The sequence below is a fragment of the Rhipicephalus sanguineus genome, chromosome 3 (assembly GCF_013339695.2).
Source record: "Rhipicephalus sanguineus isolate Rsan-2018 chromosome 3, BIME_Rsan_1.4, whole genome shotgun sequence".
NCBI classification, from domain to species: Eukaryota; Metazoa; Arthropoda; class Arachnida; order Ixodida; family Ixodidae; genus Rhipicephalus; species Rhipicephalus sanguineus.
The window spans coordinates 108,095,420-108,114,859 of NC_051178.1; the positions used below are offsets into that span (position 1 = coordinate 108,095,420).

Sequence of the window (19,440 nt, forward strand, 5' to 3'; positions counted from 1 at the left end):
TTGTTCGATTTATACTGGCTACAGAGTATAAACTTTGCACTCGGTTGTATTGACGACCCGAGGAACATTAACAATAGTACTCTATCCTCAGAGCGTGCCAAAACGAAGCATTCTTTTTTGTAGAGAGTATCGCTTTATTACTTCCCAGTCATCCGATTCTTTTAAACGCGGGGCTTGCATCGGTAAACCCCCACAAATGAGAAGAGCATTAAACTACCAGAAATAAGCGCATTGCCAGCGAGAATGAAAAGCATCGTAGACGGACGATCTTACTTCTCTTAGAGAAGCCATCTTATCATGAAGAGTTGACAATCGATATGTAAAACAAATAAGATCTTTTGCGTACCACAAGCCATTTCCAATACAGGTGATCTGACAAAGTGAATGCCTATGAGAAGTGAATACAAGAGGTTAACCTAAACTGAGGGCGGCATTGACACGTATACGTACGTGTCGCAGGACTACGATGGCGAGGAAGCCGTTCACGATGTCAGTTTGCGGATTTTCAACAACCAGATTACCGTGCTCCTCGGTCACAACGGCGCAGGCAAGACCACGCTGCTGAACATGATTACCGGTAAGTCTGATGAAGACTGGCCTAGCTGTCACAATGTTAGTAAACGAGTTGTATTTTTTTGTTATTTTTGTGTACGTTCATTTACGTATATAAACAATTTCCTGTTGTTCTAAAATGAAGCCTCAGTTCTGAATGGTTAATCACGACACTTCGTAGTGCGGCTACAAAACACGGCAAGTTTTTGCGCAAATAACGCAGAATCCACGCTAATTTCTTGATATGTTCTCCATCAGTTAATGAGAAACAAGCATCGGGAGTCCGTACGTATAGGCATTATGGACTTTGATTTAACTGCAGACGTGATACAAGGTACAAATAACTTTGCAGAAGTTATCTTGAAAAGGAGGCTGGCGGACGCGGAACGGTAACCCCAGAATTCTGGAGATGTCTACGGAAAAAGCGTTCAAGCTCTTTCAGCACAAACGGAGCATGCATTCGTTTGAAATACTTTTTCATACAGCACCATTGCTTTGTTTCTTTCGCGGCCGTGTAGGAAGTCCTCTCGGGCATCACCTGCCGTACACAATTATATACACTGTGCCCACTTCGATGGCCAAAGAGCGGCTTACGCTCCTTGATGTAGTGCTCATGAATGCGCAAGTTTTTTTTTTTCTCTTTGCACTCTTCGACATAATAGACCGTTTACACGTGCCCATTATTCATCTCTCTACAACTAATGACCGCATAGAAAGAAGCAAAAAACATCCCCTTAAGATGGAATCCTGAGCTCACACAAAATTGCATTTAGTTCTGGCTATTCTAACGATTCGGTCAGTTAGAACGCCAGCGCAGTGGTTGTAAGCTGAGATTCAGTTCAGGCATGAACGCTGCGAGAACTCGCCTTAAATGAAAACAACCAGTGCCTCAAAGCGTAGGAAGCGCGGGCAATGCCCCTGTTCTGCACCCGTTGTTTTTTAAGATACTTAGTGAAACATGTTGCCTCGAACAACAGGCCGTTCCGTTTGTATTTGTACGATCAATTCGGAGGAGCAGTGTGACTACGTGCGCCAAATTCATTCTCCGACAGAAAATGTTTACCCCTTTTAGAAGAGTGTAAACACCAAGCCAAGCTTAGTTTTGTTTACCACTATTCATATACTTTTACCCTAGGTGCGGAAGTTCAGATACTCTTATAGGACAATTATGTAATCTGCAATGCCATTATGCCGTGGTGCTTTCTACTTATTCGTAATATCCGCACTGATAGCAGACGGAACGCTTCGCCACTACGATGACCTCAGTTCCATAATCTATATTTATGAAACGCTTGATATTTACACTGGTGGAATCTCAAACAAGATAGTAGCGATATTTCGATAAGGTTCCGACGCGCTGTCGGCAACGACAATCAACTTTCTTATTCTAACATTTCAGGGTTCGCTAACTCCACCTCGGGCAATGTTCTGGTGGGCGGATATGACGTCACGACGTGCACCAAAGATGCCCGCGAAAGCATCGCCTACTGTGCTCAGGACAACATCCTGTTCGACGACCTCACCGTCGAAGAGCACTTGGTGTTCTTCGCTGTCGTAAGCTGCCCATCGCTTGACCTGTTGCATGCACCAACCGGTCCCTGCGTCGTCTTAACCGCCATTTTGTGTTCGTTGCCAGGTTAAGGGCACCCCATACGACGGTGTCCGGCTGGAAGTCGTCACCCTGCTGCACGACACCGGTCTGATACATTACCGCTCTGATCGGGCGGTCACGTTGTCCTTGGGCCAACAGCGACGCCTCTGCGCGGCCCTGGCCATCGTTTCCAAGCCGAAGGTAGGAGAGAGAAGATGCAATTGTTTGGAATGTACTACACCCAACAGAAATAGTTTACGCGACGCTAGCTCTACAACAAACTCGAATTAGCTTTATTAGTGCGTAATGCTTCTAATCTAGCTGGCGACTGCATAGCGTGCAACACCAACTAGTCTGGCAAATTTGAAAGTCATGTGCCCAGACAAAGCGAGAATACAGCTTTCTCGAACATTTCGCGTCCCGCAAAGTTTTGCTGTTGGGTGTACACCCTGCCTTCAAGGCATATATGAGGCAAGACAAGGCACCATGCATATGAGCGGTTCAGTTTTTGCCGGATCAGCGCATGGATACCGCATTACATCCGGTAGCTATGATTGTACCCGATATAGTTGTTATTGTCGAAATAGTTTCGTAGTTAATCGCTTGTTAACACTTCCATTCTCGCTGTTGTCAGCCTCAACTGTGAAATGCTACCTGGAGCGCCAACAAAAGAATACCGAGGTGTGTTAAGGTGCAAAGGGAGCGTTTGTTGATACGGTAGGTCTTTTGCTGACATACCGTAAGATTGTGCTGGTGCTATCAAGGTTACGATGTAAATTTAGAATATGACGATGGCGTTATGCGGTGTATGTTTATTCTAAATGATAGCATGCTGAAGTTATTGTCGATTGTCGAAAGCGTATTACTGCAGTAACAATTGTTAGCACGCGACGTACTCCATAAAGCACAGATCATTGCTTGGTAAAGCTGAAGATACGATACAAACGTGGCCGCCGCTGCCATAGGTGGCTCTTTCGCAGACTTGATACAGCAAGAAATTCCGTTTCTAAGCTCTATTACTCGCTTTAAGCGCACATCCCTCTCGTCAAATGTGCAGAGGAAAGAGTCGGAGAAAGTAAGTGAGTGGCGGATAACAAGAACTGCTTCTGTGCACCTCTGTCGCCAATCGCACACGTTTTCAGGTGCTGGAAAACCAGTTCTTGAGAAGCCCGCAAACTTGAGCGATGCTCACAAGAGAAAAACCGTCATCCACTATCTTGTCACAATGTTACAAAGTAAATCCATCCAAAGCTCGTCGATAAAGCTTCGCCGCTGAACAAAAATTCGTTGTGGCCCGAAACCATCACCTTTCCTCAATGGTCGCTTTGCCATTTGAGTTGAATAGGAGACTGCCAGATCGCAACTTAACGGCGAATCAATCGACAGTTAAAAGCTCAGCTGTACCATATTTGACTAATTAGTTCTGCGGAAACCCATACGTTATGAAAGGTTAATGGAAGGAAGCGGTAATCGTCCATCTATTTTATGAATCCCTTCTAGCAACCGCAAAAGCTTTCTTTGTGAGAAAGTTTCCTTCGCACCTTCACGATGCATATGGCTGGAAGGTGAAATGTTTACCACTACGCCTACAGAATGGGCGACAGAGGTAGGATGCGAATTCGTGGACTACCCCGGCTTTGCCACCTCTCATAGGCCACCACTTTCTTCACTTACGCGCTTAATGCTACCATAGCGCATCACTGACTAAAACGCTGTAAACAAACGCACAGGTGATCATCTTGGATGAGCCCACGTCCAACATGGACCCGGAGGGTCGCCGAGAGATGTGGGAGCTGCTGCTTAAGATACGCCGGAGCTGCGCGGTGTTTCTCACGACCCAGCATCTTGATGAAGCGGACGTCCTGGGTGACCGCATAATCATCATAGCCAATGGCATAATTCGGTACTCACCATATTTATTTCTTGATGTTGGGGTGCTATGAATGGTTATAAGGTTCTACCGCACGTTAAAGAAAGTCAGGCTCTCCGGAGCCGCCCACTAGGGTGCACATCATAATCTCAAGGTAGCTTTGGCACGTAATACCCCCGATAATGCAATTCTGTTAGCGTCTGTGAGCCCGCTCTTGCAAAACTAACCCAAAGCATCAGTTTAGGGAGTATGTTCCTATATTGTTTCAATACTGTTTGTTTCTGTGTTGCAAATCAGTTCTGCGGAATCCCGCAAGATGAATTCGCTGAATTCGATGAATTCGCCCTCGCGCGCCCAATTGCTAGCTTCACGGTTAGCTCAATTGGTAGAGCGACCGCCCCGGATAGGCGTTGGTCCGGGGTTCAAACCCCGGACCAGGACGAATTTTTCGGCAACTAAGAGGCTTTGTGCTACTAACGGGTGGTTGTCTCTTTTCCCTTTCTTAACTGTTTTTGTGTATCTGGCGGACTTGAACAAGTTAACTATCTCTTGTAATTTGTATTTCTTTAGCGTGAGAGCTGTTTTTCATTAGTGCTCCCAAGCACTACAGACAATTGGCCCGTTCAAAATTTATATACTACATTGATCATATAACTCACGTCGCCCGATGCCAAGCGTGGAGAATGAAAAAGGATTGAAAACAAGCGTGCTTGTATTGCTGTCATGATGGAGATGTCCATGCTGCCAGTTTGACTCCTTTGGCGTCGGGCTGCCATCAAAACAATGCTTATAGTGTCAATACTATGACGCTTCATCATGCGTGCTTACGGGGTCATGCATGCGCATCGTTGTTCCTTGGCCATAAAGGGGATATGCTATACGCTGGAACACTGCTTTTGAAGCTATGCCTACAGTGCTTCTTTCTACTATATTACGGATGATGGATGCTGTCGTTCCGAGTAGAAGGTGGTGCGGTATTCACAACCTCCTGATGACTAAGAGGGCATGACGTGCCTGATGGCGGCATTCGGCACTGTACAGCAGTCCCATGCTCTGCTCATTAGGCCGCCGAGGTATACATGGAGTGAATCGACAAGGACTTTGTCGTTTTGATTTAGTCGTGTACGAAATCGTGTTGAAACGGTTGGCTTAAAAATCTCGTTGCTCAGTGACAAGTAAATATTGAGATTGCGTCACTTTCCAAAGTTCGCCAAACGAGATTCTAGGCGCGGTATTGCATTACACGGCTTTTCCAGTCGGCCCATTTTACCCAATTCAGTGAATTAAGAATTGGCCCTTGTCGTAACCAAATACGTGGCGGCCTTCGTCCGCGGCAGTATAGAGCACATCAATCATTCTGTTGGGTGGTCAACATTATCAGTTAACCTATCTGGTACATCGCGGACTATCACGCGTAACAGAAACTGATCGGTTTACCCTACAATACATACGCATCGCATGTCCTTATTTAAAGGGCTAAATGATGACCATGGCACACGGTCATGCCGTTGCGAGCCTCCCGCTAGGCAGTGTGGTACCATCTCGGAGGTTACGCTATGCTATCCAGCCGAGTACATCTAAGTGGCTTCTCGTGACACCGATTCACAGAGTGCGTGAGATCTGCGTATGCTCGCTTCGCAGCGTACTAGAAAGATGATGTAAATGTCACGTGTGCGCTTATACATCTCTAGTTAAGGGCAAAACAATGCATTTGCAACAGCTCAGTGATCGTTGAACGCTATTACGTTACCATGGGTGCATGGTCAGATGTAATGGACTAAACGTTTGAGATTTGTTATCGACTGCACTATCAGGGGGCACCATCAGATTACCTCGAAGGCATCGCGGAAGTTTTCGCTGAGCGAATCAGAACCTCAATATGCGTTAACAAGTGGAGAAGAGCTCACAATTGGCTATTAAAAGCAAACACCGTTGCAAGCTAGCACAGAGAACGCTAGAGACGCAATTTGTGGCGCAATTCGCGTACACGAGCTAAAGATCATAAGAAGCGTCATGAGTTACGCTGTGATCATAAGAAGCGACAGGTGAGTTACGCTGTGTGCTTACCGTGTGCTACGCTGTGTGGATGCTACGCTGTGTGATTTGTCTCTTGGGCCCTTTTCTTCCAATCAACAATACAGTATGCTGCACGCCCAGATGGCCAAAGAAATAACCATACTGTATATGTTTGTCTTCATAACAGAGACAACGTCGTTACGTGAGTCTCAGAAGACAAGCATTCCTGGAAGGTACCTACGAGTAAAAGTTTGACACTCAAGTGTCATGAGCTTGTGCCCATTCGTATACGCAACGATTATCTCTAAATTCGATACAATCTTTCGACACTCAAGTGTCATGAGCTTGTGCCCATTCGTATACGCAACGATTATCTCTAAATTCGATACAATCTTTCGACACTCAAGTGTCATGAGCTTGTGCCCATTCGTATACGCAACGATTATCTCTAAATTCGATACAATCTTTCGTTCACATAACTGATCAAACACCAACACTCCTATAACTCCCACTGGGAAAGTTGCTTATATAGCTCATTTATGCAATAACGGCGCTAAAAAAAAGACCTTTTTTATTTTTAAATGCGAAGCATTTCTTAGCGAACTTCTGCGACTTTGAGCGTATCTATCTATCTATCTATCTATCTATCTATCTATCTATCTATCTATCTATCTATCTATCTATCTATCTATCTATCTATCTATCTATCTATCTATCTAGTCGCCTACGACATTGTGCCCTCCTGGCCGTTTCTTAATGGAACATATACCAAAATTGGTATGACACAACATGACTGTATGACGAACATAACTGATAGGTCATAACATGAAAATCATGATATTCATGTCATGAACGACATGACTTACAAGCCATGGCCTTGGTGCTCTTGCGGCCGTTTCGTTAGCTTGATATATACCAAAATTGGTATGGCATGTCAAGATTGTCTGTCAAACATAAGTGACAGGTCTTATCGTGCAAATCATGACACGCATGTCATGTACAGCATGATTTACATGACATGGTCTCGGGGCGCTCGCGACCGTTCAGTTATATCGATATATACCAAAATTGGTCCGACGAAGCATTTCTCTATGACGAACATAAAAGCCAGGTGATAACATGAAATTGTGACATGCATGGCATGTACGCTATCACATGCATGTCCCGCTCATGGTGCTCTTGCGGTCGTTTCGGTATCTTGACATGTACCAAATTTGGTATTGCATCACGTGACTGTATGAAGAACTTAAATCACAGGTGTCAACATGAAAACCATGACATGCATGTCATGTAGAACATAATTTACATGCCACGCTCATGGTGCGCTCGCGGCTGTTTCGCTAGTTGGATAAACAAAATTGGTATTACATGACGTCACTGTACAACGAGCCTAAATGACAGGTGGTAATATAACAATCATGACATGCATTTCATGTGCAGCATCATTTACATGCCACGCTCATGGTGCGCTCGCGGCCGCTTCGCTACCTTGCTATAGCCCAAAACTAGTATTTGGTCACATCACTGTATGACGAATATCAATGACAGGCGGTAACATGAAAATCATGACCTGCGTGTCGTGTAGTGCATGATTTACATGACAGGCTCATGGTGCACTCGCGGTCGTTTCGCTAGCTTGATATACACCAAAACTGGCACTGCAAATTGTGACTGTACGAAGGACATAAATGACAGGTGGTAACACGACAATCGTGACATGCATGTCTTGTAGGGCATAATTTACATGCCATGCTCATGGTGCGCTCGCGGCCCTTTCGCTAGCTTGATATAAATGAAAGTCGGTATCGCATGACATGACTGAACGACGAACATAATTGACAGGTCGTAACATAACAATCATGAGAAGCATGTCGTGTAGGGCATGATTTACATGCCACGCTCGTGGGCTGCTCGCGGCCGTTTCGCTAGCTTGACATACACCAAAACTGGTATTGCGTGAAGTGACTGTATGACGAGCATAAATGTAGTATGACAATCATGACATGCATTTCATGTGCATCATGATTTACATGCGAGCTCATGGTGCGCTCGCGGCCGGTTCGCTAGCTTGGTATACCCCAAAAGTGGTATTTCGTGACGTGACTGTATGACGAGCATAGATGACAGGTGTTAACATCAAAATCATCACATGCATGTCGTGTAGGGCATGATTTACATTGCATGCTCATGGTGCTCTCACGGCCGTTTTCCTAGATTGATATGCACCAAAACTGGTACTGTGTGACGTAACTGTATGACGAACATAAATAACAGGTCCTAAGCCGAAAATCGCAACATGCATGTCGTGTACGGCACGATTTACATCACAATGTCTTAGTGCGCTTCCGGCCGTTTTGTTAACTGTATATACATCAAAATTGGTATGGCATGAAATCAGTGCGTGACGAACAAAAATGACAGCTCATCCATCGCATATACCAGAATATACGTTTCATTATATTAAAGATTTACATGCATGAATGCATGACAAACATTGCGATATACAGTGAACGAGATGTCATGACATAAATAACTTAATTTGCATCCAAGGCAAACAAGGCGATGTATGGAGCTCTTTGCTGGCTGCTTCGCATTACATCGATTCCCACAGTGCGTGGGATCTGCCGGATTTTATTATTACGAAAGCATGCAGTTCAGTGCACAAAAGTGAAATCACGTTCTTTTTTTCCCAGGTGCATCGGCTCCCCGACCTTCCTAAAGCATCGCTTCTGCACGGGCTACCGCATGTTAGTGTACAAGCACCACACATGCGACGTGCCACGCATCGAGACGCTTCTGCGCAAGTATGCACCCAAGGTGAAACTGCAGAGCGACTCAATCAACGAGGCCGTCTTCCATTTGGGACAGATTCCCTCCACTAAACGCATCATTTCCATGTTCAGGGTGAGTTTCCCTCGCATGTTTGGACGGAGTTGCACGTTAAAAAACACAGGGTAAAGTTAGTGTCACACTCTTCGAAAAGAGTCATTCGACTCATTATTGTGAGTAAATGCTCGCTCCGTATATGGCTCTCCTTAAGAGGCACGTGAACTGTGTTTAGAGATTTCTATGCTCTCCTGGGAGAGTCGTGCGACTCAAAAGAGAGTTAACACGTCGTATACGCGACAAGTCAGGACTCACCGAATGACCAACGCGTACTTCTTTTTTCTTTAAGAGTGCACAAGTCCATATCCATTTTGACTACCCGGTTTGTAGCGCACAAGCAGGCTTGCCACGCCAGTGCTTTTGTAGGCGATCATTTTCATAATTTCCAGAATTTGGGGACATCTGTATATGGCGCCATCTCTCGGCGGCAGCAACGACGCCCTACGATAACTGAATGGGAAATAGGCGACAAAAAAAAAAACATCTCTCTTGAAAAAAGCTAGTTATCAAAACCTCCTCCAGCTTCTATACAGCAGAGACCTACTGGAACATTTTGGTAAAATTTTAGTATCGCATTACAAAGCGTGTGGCCTCCCAGCACAACTGAACACCGCCCATTAGAAACACATGGAGCGCCAATGTAAAGTATTAAACACTCTGGGAATCCACACGGTATCTAGTGCGACACTGTAGTTTTAATAGAATGTCCGAATGAGTCTCTGCTGTATAGAACCGGGAGTCGTTTTTCATAACTCGTTTTTTTTTTTCGTCAGATATGATTTTTTTCGCCTATTTCCCATTCAGTTACGGCAGGGCACCGCTGTCACCGACGAGAGATGGCGCTACATGCACATGTCCCCTAAACCTGGTCACGAATGCAGGTTCTGTGGCTGGAGGTCCAACCTTCTTGGTCTCATACTATGTCACAGAAATCAGTGTTGAACGCAATTCTTAATTTTTTCCTTAAGTTACAGTGCTTCGCTTCGTTGTCGCCCATCTTGATTTCCTAGATGCGACCATGCGTCAAGTGGCATACAGCGAATACAGCGGAAAATAGTCATAATCCTTCGACGTTTCAGGACATCGAAAAGTACAGCAGTAACTTGGGCATCGAGTCGCTGGGCTTGACAGTGACCTCGCTCGAAGACGTCCTCATATGCGTCGCCGAAGAGCACCACGTGCATCACCACAAGCTCACTCAGATCACCAAGTGTGACGCATCCCTAATCGAAACCAAGGGTTAGTGTTACGCCAAGTTATAGCTATTTTCTGTAGTCACAGCGAAGTGTCGGCCCGCTGTTGCTTACTAATGAAAATACAGAATTTCTAACGTTCATATTTCTTTGATTCCGTGGCAACGGAACGAATAAGCTACAACCAAAGGATGAAATGTACGACACGAGTTTTATAGTCGATTGCAACTAAGAAATGCGCCCGAATAACTTGTGGGCCACAATATACAACTCCCGTACATTATTAGTGCGTCCACGCCCACCTTGCACAAACCTCACAAAGTTGCTAAATTTGAAAACTTAATCATTTTTTCGGCGACGTTCTTTCCGTGAATCACGCAGTAGCAAGAAATCTAACTGACGGAAAGCTCCTGAACAAGACTCTTTTATAGCTTACAATATGCACAAAAACTAACCAATAAACATAACCAGCCTGTGCTGCGCAACATCGCTACATAGTAAACGGTATTTGTTGCTGCTATCAAATCTCTCATACCTTTAATAATAATATCTGGGGTTTTACGTGCCAAAACCACGATATGATTATGAGGGACGCCGTAGTGGAGGGCTCCGCAAATTTTGACCATTCGGTGTTCTTTAACCTCCTCGGTCCCGGGGTACCCAATTGGGTACCGTTTTCTTAAAGGCTACAGATCACCACAATTCGATATTCGTGCGTCCAAATTAGTCTTGCCACAATAAGCATGAGTTGCTTTCGCTAAGTCCCGAGAAGTGGCGCCATGTGTGTAATCTTTTTCGGAAAATGAGTGAACGAAAATGACTAAGTACTGCACGAGCGCTTGGCTGCGTACTGCTTCAGCGCTCGGCTGCGTGCTCGTGAGAAGTGAAAGCTTTTTTCTTAGTTATAGCGTGTACGAGAATAGTACATTTCTTTAACTGTGGACGCCCTGAACATATTATTGAAAGTCATTTGGGTCTCATACTTTTGTTGCACGCAATCATAGAAACTTCAAAAGTTCAGGAGTACCCAAATGAGTATCATCACATTTTGAGACAACCGTTCAATTTTTCGAGTTCATAATTTTTTTGCGTTTGTTTTTAAGGGTAGGAAGCCAAATGATACGGTTTTGCAAAAGCTTTTTTCATTAGTGCATTCTTGGGACTGAGGAGGTTAACATGAACTGACATCGCACAGTACACGGGCCTATAGCATTTCGCCTCCATCGAAACGCGACCGCCGCGGCCGGGATCGAGCCCGCGCCCTTCGGGTTAGCAGCTCAGCAGCGTAACCGCTACACCAACGCGGCGGACGTCAGTGTAGCCGTTCAACCAAGGCTTATTTGTAAGCGCGAGTCTCCAGTTCTGCGCGCTCGGAGTGTCACATTCTTCTTTCGTGGTGTCTTTACTCTGTATCGCGCCGTTACACGGCAAATTTTGAGACCAGATACTTAATTCAATATTGTTTTCAGACATACTTCCTCAGTCGAACGAGAAACTCACGAGAGCAATCTTGATTTGAACGTCATGTGCGCTCATCTCGCAAAAACTATTTTTTGTGTCGCCAGTTCATTCGGGCGACAAAGCGCAATGTCCGTGTTATTTTTCTAAAGGCCACGAACGCTTCATGAATCCCGAGCGGCTGTACTCAATTGGGAGCATAAATTGAAGTCACTATCTCCTGCAACTTTCTTGCCGCCGTAAGATGAAAAACCGGTTAAACGGCCAGTTCTAACTTCGTTTTGTGGGAAGCATGCAGCCATAAACACGTTGTTTTGTGCTAGAAGCTCCCTTTAAGCTTTTTGTTTTCAATCTAGCCTACGAATCTTTTGGGATAAGTAAACGCAATTATGGACCTTCTTAGCTCACGTACAGCCGTCTGCAAGCGGGATTCAAATTCTTTCCTTTCGGCGGAAAGCGTCCCTCATAATCGTATCGTGGTTTTGGGAAGTAAAACCCCAGCAATTATTATTGATTCCATTGGGCGAAAAGTTGAGGCTATGCGAAGATAAATCGATTGCTATTTCGACGCTGTGCAGAAACCTTAGTAGGCGTCATGGCGAGCACGGTCTCCTCGAATCCGGGATTCGCGCGTCGCATGTGGGCGCTAATTTGCAAGCGAGCCACCTGCGTCTCGCGGCAACTGAAGATCCCGCTGTTCAGTTGGCTGCTGCCCATGATGCTGCTGTGGTTGCTCTTCACATTCGAGGACGTGGCACTGCACCGCAACGCCATTGTCGTCGAACATGTGGGCAACACGCTCTCCTACAGCTTCGTCGAGCTCGTCGGCAAGGCCAACGTAAGACTCTTTGTTCACGTGCTCCACTATACGGCCTCCAATCATCAATACCTCCGAGAGCCGCAAGTGCACATAGACGTTTCAGAGCGCAACTCTCAGGCGCCCGTCACTTAGTTGAGCGTCGTCCCACATCGTCCTTCGCTGTAACCCATCAAGCGAGCTCAGGGAATGATGTCGTGGCTCAGGCGCCTCGAGCCGCCTGACGCGCTTCTTTTGTCGAGGGCAACTGGCTTACTTGCAAACGTTCACCGCAGAATGTAAAAAAAAATGATAGAGACATAACAATGAAAATACGGAATTCAAAAATAAGTTGTATAACTGGAGGTCGCACCGCCAAGGTAGAGTGTATAGAAAAAATAAAACATAGTAATAGACATGGAGGAAGGAAAACTCAGGAGAGGCCCTATCGTATCCCAATGCATTGCGAAAAGTGTGGCGGAAGTGACGTCAGATTTATGGGGCAAACAAACCGGTATGGGGCAAACAAAACAGCAGACGCCCCGCGGCGTGCTCTCCGCGGTGGTTCGCTTCTACTCAGATTTGTAGTCCCGGCGTAAACTTAGCGCGTATTGTGCGGTTCACACGTAGTAAAACGTTGCAAGCAGACGTTTACCAGGCTGTTCGTGCGTGGCAGGCCCGAGCACTGCGTGCTGAAATTCTTCGTGGAGCGTTTTTGTGCAACAGTACAGAAAGTACCGGTACGTGCCGTAATCAAAAAACATTCAGCCCCTCCATTACCGTATGCGAACTCACCTAGCAGTTCTGCTGGGCGTTAGATCTTTCTTTTCCGTTATCGTAACCCGATTTCCCGATCTATTGCCCGATTAGCGGTTCTTTGCTCGTGTATATGGAGTGAGCGCAGTAGCTATTCGGCGCAACGCCAACCTATGGTTGACGTAACTTCACGTCGAAAAGACGACACCGCTATATTGTATACGCGATCGTGCACGTAAAGTTTGTAATTCCAGTGCGCACACAGCACAAGCACGTAGCGAGCGCACACCAAAGAATACATACATCACGTAGTCCGATAATAACAACAAAAGTTTATTGCCCTTTCGTTGAACGACACAGCCTCTAAAACGTACGATGCCTTCAGCGCATGTTACGTACGGCGCCTTAAACGCCAAAAACAAAAGTTCACATGAGTTCTGAGTTGACAGAATGAGTAACAAGCAACAGAGCGCACATCCGAGAGCTTCGCGCGCAAATACCATGCATTAGTGATCAGCAATGAAGCGAACGTGTACGTACACATGAAAACTGACACCCGGTACTGTCCGCAGTGCACGCGATTTGCACCGGGTATACGCAACAACTGGGGCACTGCGTAGCTTTGCTAAAGAACCCACAGAAAGAGCAGCATGCGCGAATCGACTACACCGCTTGCACGGCGGAAAACAAACAATAAAAAGAAAGGCTGCAAAGTTTCGCGATGCGCGCATGCGCTTGCAAACGACGACACGGAAATCGCGAAATGTTTCGCTGCCCCTTTGCTAGGAGGCGATGCGGGCGATTGCGATGTGGAGGCTTCACGAATGTGACGTCAGGGCCTCTCCTTAGTATTCCTTCCTCCGTGGTAATAGAAAATAAAAAGCGAAATATAAAAAATAAAATATAAAATAGAGTAGCCTATAACTCTACATCCATGGCCAAGCTGGGGGGGGGGGGGGGGTATACGCCAAAATTTTTAAATGCTGTGCGTCTGTGCACTCGCGTCTACGGTGAGGATGACGATGCGGTCACTTACCAAGTTAAGGTGAAAACACAGAGACGTAGTGGGACCCGTTCGGGTTCCTTGGTCACACTTACAGCTGCGTCGAGCTCGTCGGCAAGGCCAACGTAAGAGCCTTTATTCACCTGCTCCATTATACGGCCTCCAATCATCAATGCCTCCGAGAGCCGCAAGTGCACACAGACTTGTGTGATGAAAAAACCCGCAGGGGTCCCGAAACGTCTCCGGTGTTTTCACCTCGACTTGGTCAGTGACCGCATCTTCATCCTCATGTTACCTGACCAGACGAACTTTCGTCGAACTCTTGACTACTTCAACTTTGTGATCTAACGTGACTGCTGACGTTACGTAGGAGCATAAACTACTCTCTAGGCGCAAGGGTACGCGCAGTGCCTGGTAAGGTCGCACTCTGGACAAAACTACTCAATTTATACGAAGCTCTCTATCCACCTCATAACGCCTGGCTCAGAGCAACAAAAAGAAATAAGGCAGCATAGGCAGCTACTCGCTTATTGCTTCGCACGAAATCAATTCCCACAATGCGTGGTATCTGGCGGCGTTTCTTTTTTCTTTCTTTTGTTTTAATAGCGACAGCAGTTACATGGACACTGCAGGCGCATTTTGGCCGTCTCTATCATATTCCATACATGTCGTAATTGATAGCATCACCTCGCGCGTTGTTTTTTCAACGTGCGAGTGAAAGCGCACAAGCGCTGCCGACGAACGCGCCTCAAGCATAGATAAAACGAGCCGGCTTTCTCCGTCGCGCCAAATGCGTATGGATGGGTGCCGGAGGGGGGCTCCGTTGCTCTCGAAGGAATACTTTGACCATCCAGGCGTGGTCGCCCGCGGTAGCGCGCGCCGGATATTTACATGGGATCAGCCAACAGCTCATACTTTTGTACGTGTTTTGCTATCACCGCAATGTTTGTGTTGAAGCGACAGACAGCAGCAAGGTCGCTTCGCTCGCAGCAGCGGCCGCGTTACCTAGCGCCAGCGTTTTTATGGAGTAACGCCAGGCCTCATGCCACAGAAGTGAGCCGCTAGCCTAAATTCGTACAACAATACAATTTGTTGCTGTCAGATTCATTGATTTGCCTTTGCTGCGAAACTGTGACTTTTGTTTTACAGGGCTTCGCACAAGTTAGGCAAGGCGGAGTGTTTTACATCGACTACATCCTGCCCATGATAAGACCACATGTCACCACCGTCGATATCATTTCTCCCGACGAAAACGTGGACAAGTGGCTGCTCGGCCTGGCTAAGGATGATTTGCGTCATTATGTCTTCATGACGCACTTCGGGCTGCAGCTACTTGAACAAGGAAGGTACGGCCCTCACGTCGCTAGGCAACCAACGTGAGAACTATTCAGAATAAGTATGCTGCGCAAATAGGCAAACCGAGAAAATCTGCAGTTCAGTGAACTATATTAGTAGCACGAGCAACCAGTGACACTCTTGCATATCTTCCAGGCACTTCCGGTGGAGCACTTACTTCTAGGTTTTCGATTAGTCAGAAAATGTCTTTTAAAAAGACGACCTCGTACGAAATAGATGGTTCTGGTTACAATGGATTCATATGATATCGGGGCATGGATTTACTTAGAAGACGAATTCACTGTCAGAATAATATAATGAAAATTGAGTGACATTATTGAAAGAGCAGACGGTTTTCTTGTGAGCAGCTAAAATCGTCAACGCACAAGATGTTGGACCATGCATGATGTCCGAAAACAGTGGCCAAATCTAGCGGCGTGAGAACATTAGAAACATGGAATGTTTGATTCGATATTTTATTCCACTCGAAATTTCGAGACTTTTACTATTCGAAATATCAAATGACCCGAAATTTAAAAACTTACCCAGAACGTGTTTTTAGATCTTGTAAATGCATCTTAAAGGCTTCATAAACGGTGCCGTCTTATCAGCCAAGCTGGCGAATAATTTCCTTATATCACAAAGACGTGTATTTTCCAAGGCTCTACATTACTGAAATGGCCTCACTGCGCATCGCCGACGCCATGTTTGCGTGGTCCGAAAGCTCTTTCCTACATGTTCAATTTTCAAGTAACATAAAAGTGCAAGGGAAAAGCGGACGAAAAGAAGCTGTGTGTGTGTGTGCGTGTGTGCGTGCGTGCGTGTGTGCGTGCGTGTGTGTGCGTGTGTGCGTGTGTGTGTGCGTGCGTGCGTGCGTGTGTGTGCGTGTGTGCGTGTGTGTGTGTGCGCGCGTGTGTGTGTGTGTGTGTGTGCGCGCGCGCGTGCGTGTGTGTGTGTGCGTGCGTGCGTGCGTGATTTGGCTGCTGCAATAAAATATGGTTTAAGCCGGCGCTGTGTTTGTGGCCTCTCTTGTCGTTGTCTCTGTCTTTGGAACTGTTTCTGGATTAACTATGGATAACGAAAAAGCCCAAGCTACCCTTATAAGCTTCGTTTTTGACTGTAAACTGCATGCAAAGATGCGCGAAGGCCTATCTATGTGCTATCCCATATTGTGAGGCAGGCCACTTCTCGTTCGCAAGGCGGCTTGCATTCAACTTCAAGGAAGTTGAATGCAACAAATGCCACGGCATTACTGACATACATGCGACACATAATGGATAGGAGATAATCGCCGCAGATCGAAAATTTCGATGGTAAGTTTGTCGCGGCATTTTCCGCGTTACCACTCCGTCATGAGACACACTGGCCGGTGTCTTTCCGTAGGGTACGTTTGTTTTCAAAATCAGTCACTTAAGTATTGTGTTAATTGAACCGATCAGCACATTGTGTTTTCATCTGTATTTCCTTTTCTTAGAACACTCATTATTCGATTATCCTGCTCAAGCGAAACGCTCTGTCGCTCCACGATCCTCTCAGGACGGTGCTCTGGTACAACGGCGAGATCCAGCACATGGCGCTACTAGTCATGACGCTGTTCAACAATGGCCGCCTGCACTCCGTCACCGGTGAATCCGACGCACTGTTCAGCTTCGAGGTGACTGTGCTCGACGGCGCCGATGTGGGTGATGAGGAGGAGGTGGCGAGCCAAGGCGCCTACCGTCAGCTGCTGCCCAAGATTCTGCGCTCCATATTCTTTCCCATGGTGTCCAGCCTTATGTGCAGCAATTTCGTGCTTTTTCCAATCACCGAGAGGGTGCTGCAGGTAAAACTTAGCGAGATGTGATGTCTAATCGGTACAATTTTATGCGACAATGTTTATGAGGCACTGCTGAAGGCATAACCTTTCGATAGAATCCTTGTGCCTAGCATTAAATGGACTTAAAATATTACGTACGATGTATTGCTGCTCCAGATAACGGTATATTTCATGCTGAGACATTTTTCGAGGAGCACCTTTCAATCTGCAGTCATTCATTTGAGCCCAGATGCTGAGTACGTATTTCGAAGAGCCTTTCACGCAACAAAAAATTTCGCCGAAAATCAGGAGAATGGTTTTACGTACCAAAAGCTCAATATGATATGAGGCACGCCGTAGTAGAGGGTCCGGAACTTTTGACCAGGGCACCTGGACTTCTGTAACGTGCGTCTAAATCTAGGTGCACGGGCCTCTAGCATCTCGCCCCCATCAAAATACACCGCAGATGCCGGAATCCAACCCCCGCGTCTTCCGGGTCAACAGCTGAGCGCCCTAACCACTGTACCAACGCGGCTTCTAAGATGTGAACTATTGCACGAGCCGTGAGAGCTATGGAGCGCCATACGTCCCTTGAGAAATCGAATCGGTTGTCTCTTCACGTACGTAGACATATATAGCTTAATCGGGACGCGGAGCCATGACCTGAGGTGGCCCAAATGCCGATTTTGGACATTGTACACATATTAGGTGTGCTTTGCCGATGAGAGACCCAGCGGCCAGGTTTACTAAATTACAGGCCTCGAGAAAGCGGGCTGCAGTGGTTACTTTATTAACAAAAGAGTGCTCTCGACATTGTGCCGATGATGTTCGGGTAGAGTTCCGCGTTTTACTGCATAGGTCGCAAGAAAAGAGCGAGAAACAAGCACACCTAATGTAGGAGGTACTCTACATACGACTAGATATACACCGTTTCTAGTGTTACACTTAATGACGGTGTAGTGAATCGTTGTGGCTTGGCGCGATTTGACGATATCGCGCGAGACCGTGCGTAGAAGGTTCCCAAACAGTACTTTGCAGTAGAAAAGTTTATGCCAAGTTTGTGAAGATCTCCGCTATCAAAATTCGTGCGTTTTAGATAGATACCTTCGATCCCTAAAATATGGCTGTTCAGGTTTCTGCGGTGGCAAATTAGGGCACTTGTTTGTGGGTTTCAGGGATGTCGCTGCGTCGACTTACACTAAAAGGTTAAGATGAGCAGCACTCCGACAAATCCGGGATAAAGAACCAGCGAGGATAGTACCGCCTAAGGCGTCTCGTGCAAAGCGGGTCCACTGGTCTTCAGCTATGATAAATCTGCACAGCATTGAAAGTGAAAAAGAGAGAAGAAATCGCAGTTTCACCCGGGAGGTGTAGCGCTGGCAGTATTACGAAGGGAATAGACTGTATATGCTGGTCGTTTTTTCATGTTATACAGCAACTATTAGCTTTGTACAGGGAACAACGAGTAGTGTCTAAAGAAACGAGGCATTGCTACAATCCTAGTCAGACCATGGTGGCGCCCTGCTTAAAGGGACACTAAAGGCAAATATTAAGTCGAAGTTGATTGTTGAAATAGCAGTCCATAAACCTCGTAATGCTACTTTTGTGCCAAAGAAGTGCTTATTTTGAAATAAAATCTCGTTTTAGTGGTCCGAATCGCGTTAGCGCACTTCAAATCACCAGCCTGAAAGCGGTCTTTCTCACGTCACTGTTACCGTGCCCAACGTTGCCCGCCTTTACAGCGCTGCGGCGCGCACTGGCGGCGAGCACCATTCGGGCATCCGGCAACATCACATGCATGCAGCATTTTGTCGAACTTTGTGTCAGAGCGACTTTCACGACCGCGCCATCAAACTACCGAAACCGTAAACTACCGTAATACCAAAGCTACCACTCAGACGCGACCGCATGAGCGAAGCAGGGCGCCGGGCGTAGCGCAGTTCAGCGAAAACGGAACCTTTGAACCACGCGCGCCGTTCCCCATGGCAACGCCAAAGAGGTTCTTTTTTCCATGAATCAAACAGAAACGAACAAGCAGCATTTTATTACGCCTCTTGATGCAGAGAAGGTTCTTTTTTATTGCAGCTAGTTTGATTACGAGAGATTTATTGTAGTCGGACTCTCTCACGTCATCGGGATCATTTGCAAAATGTCCCGCTCGTGGCGCTCATCATGTGATACATATACCT

The 19,440-nt window shown here is 46.4% G+C and overlaps 1 protein-coding gene across 1 annotated transcript in view; it reads left to right on the forward strand.

The window, feature by feature from the left end:
- Nucleotides 1–2,134: 2,134 nt before the first annotated feature.
- LOC119385741 (phospholipid-transporting ATPase ABCA3-like) overlaps nt 2,135–19,440 on the forward strand; it is a 43,397-nt gene continuing 26,091 nt past the window's right edge. Inside the window, exons 1-8 of the mRNA XM_049414085.1 lie at nt 2,135–2,146; nt 2,189–2,344; nt 3,874–4,046; nt 8,723–8,933; nt 9,995–10,154; nt 12,145–12,404; nt 15,271–15,467; nt 16,993–17,278. Of these exons, the coding sequence (XP_049270042.1) occupies nt 2,135–2,146; nt 2,189–2,344; nt 3,874–4,046; nt 8,723–8,933; nt 9,995–10,154; nt 12,145–12,404; nt 15,271–15,467; nt 16,993–17,278 (1,455 nt within the window). The remainder of the gene's footprint in view (nt 2,147–2,188; nt 2,345–3,873; nt 4,047–8,722; nt 8,934–9,994; nt 10,155–12,144; nt 12,405–15,270; nt 15,468–16,992; nt 17,279–19,440) is intronic.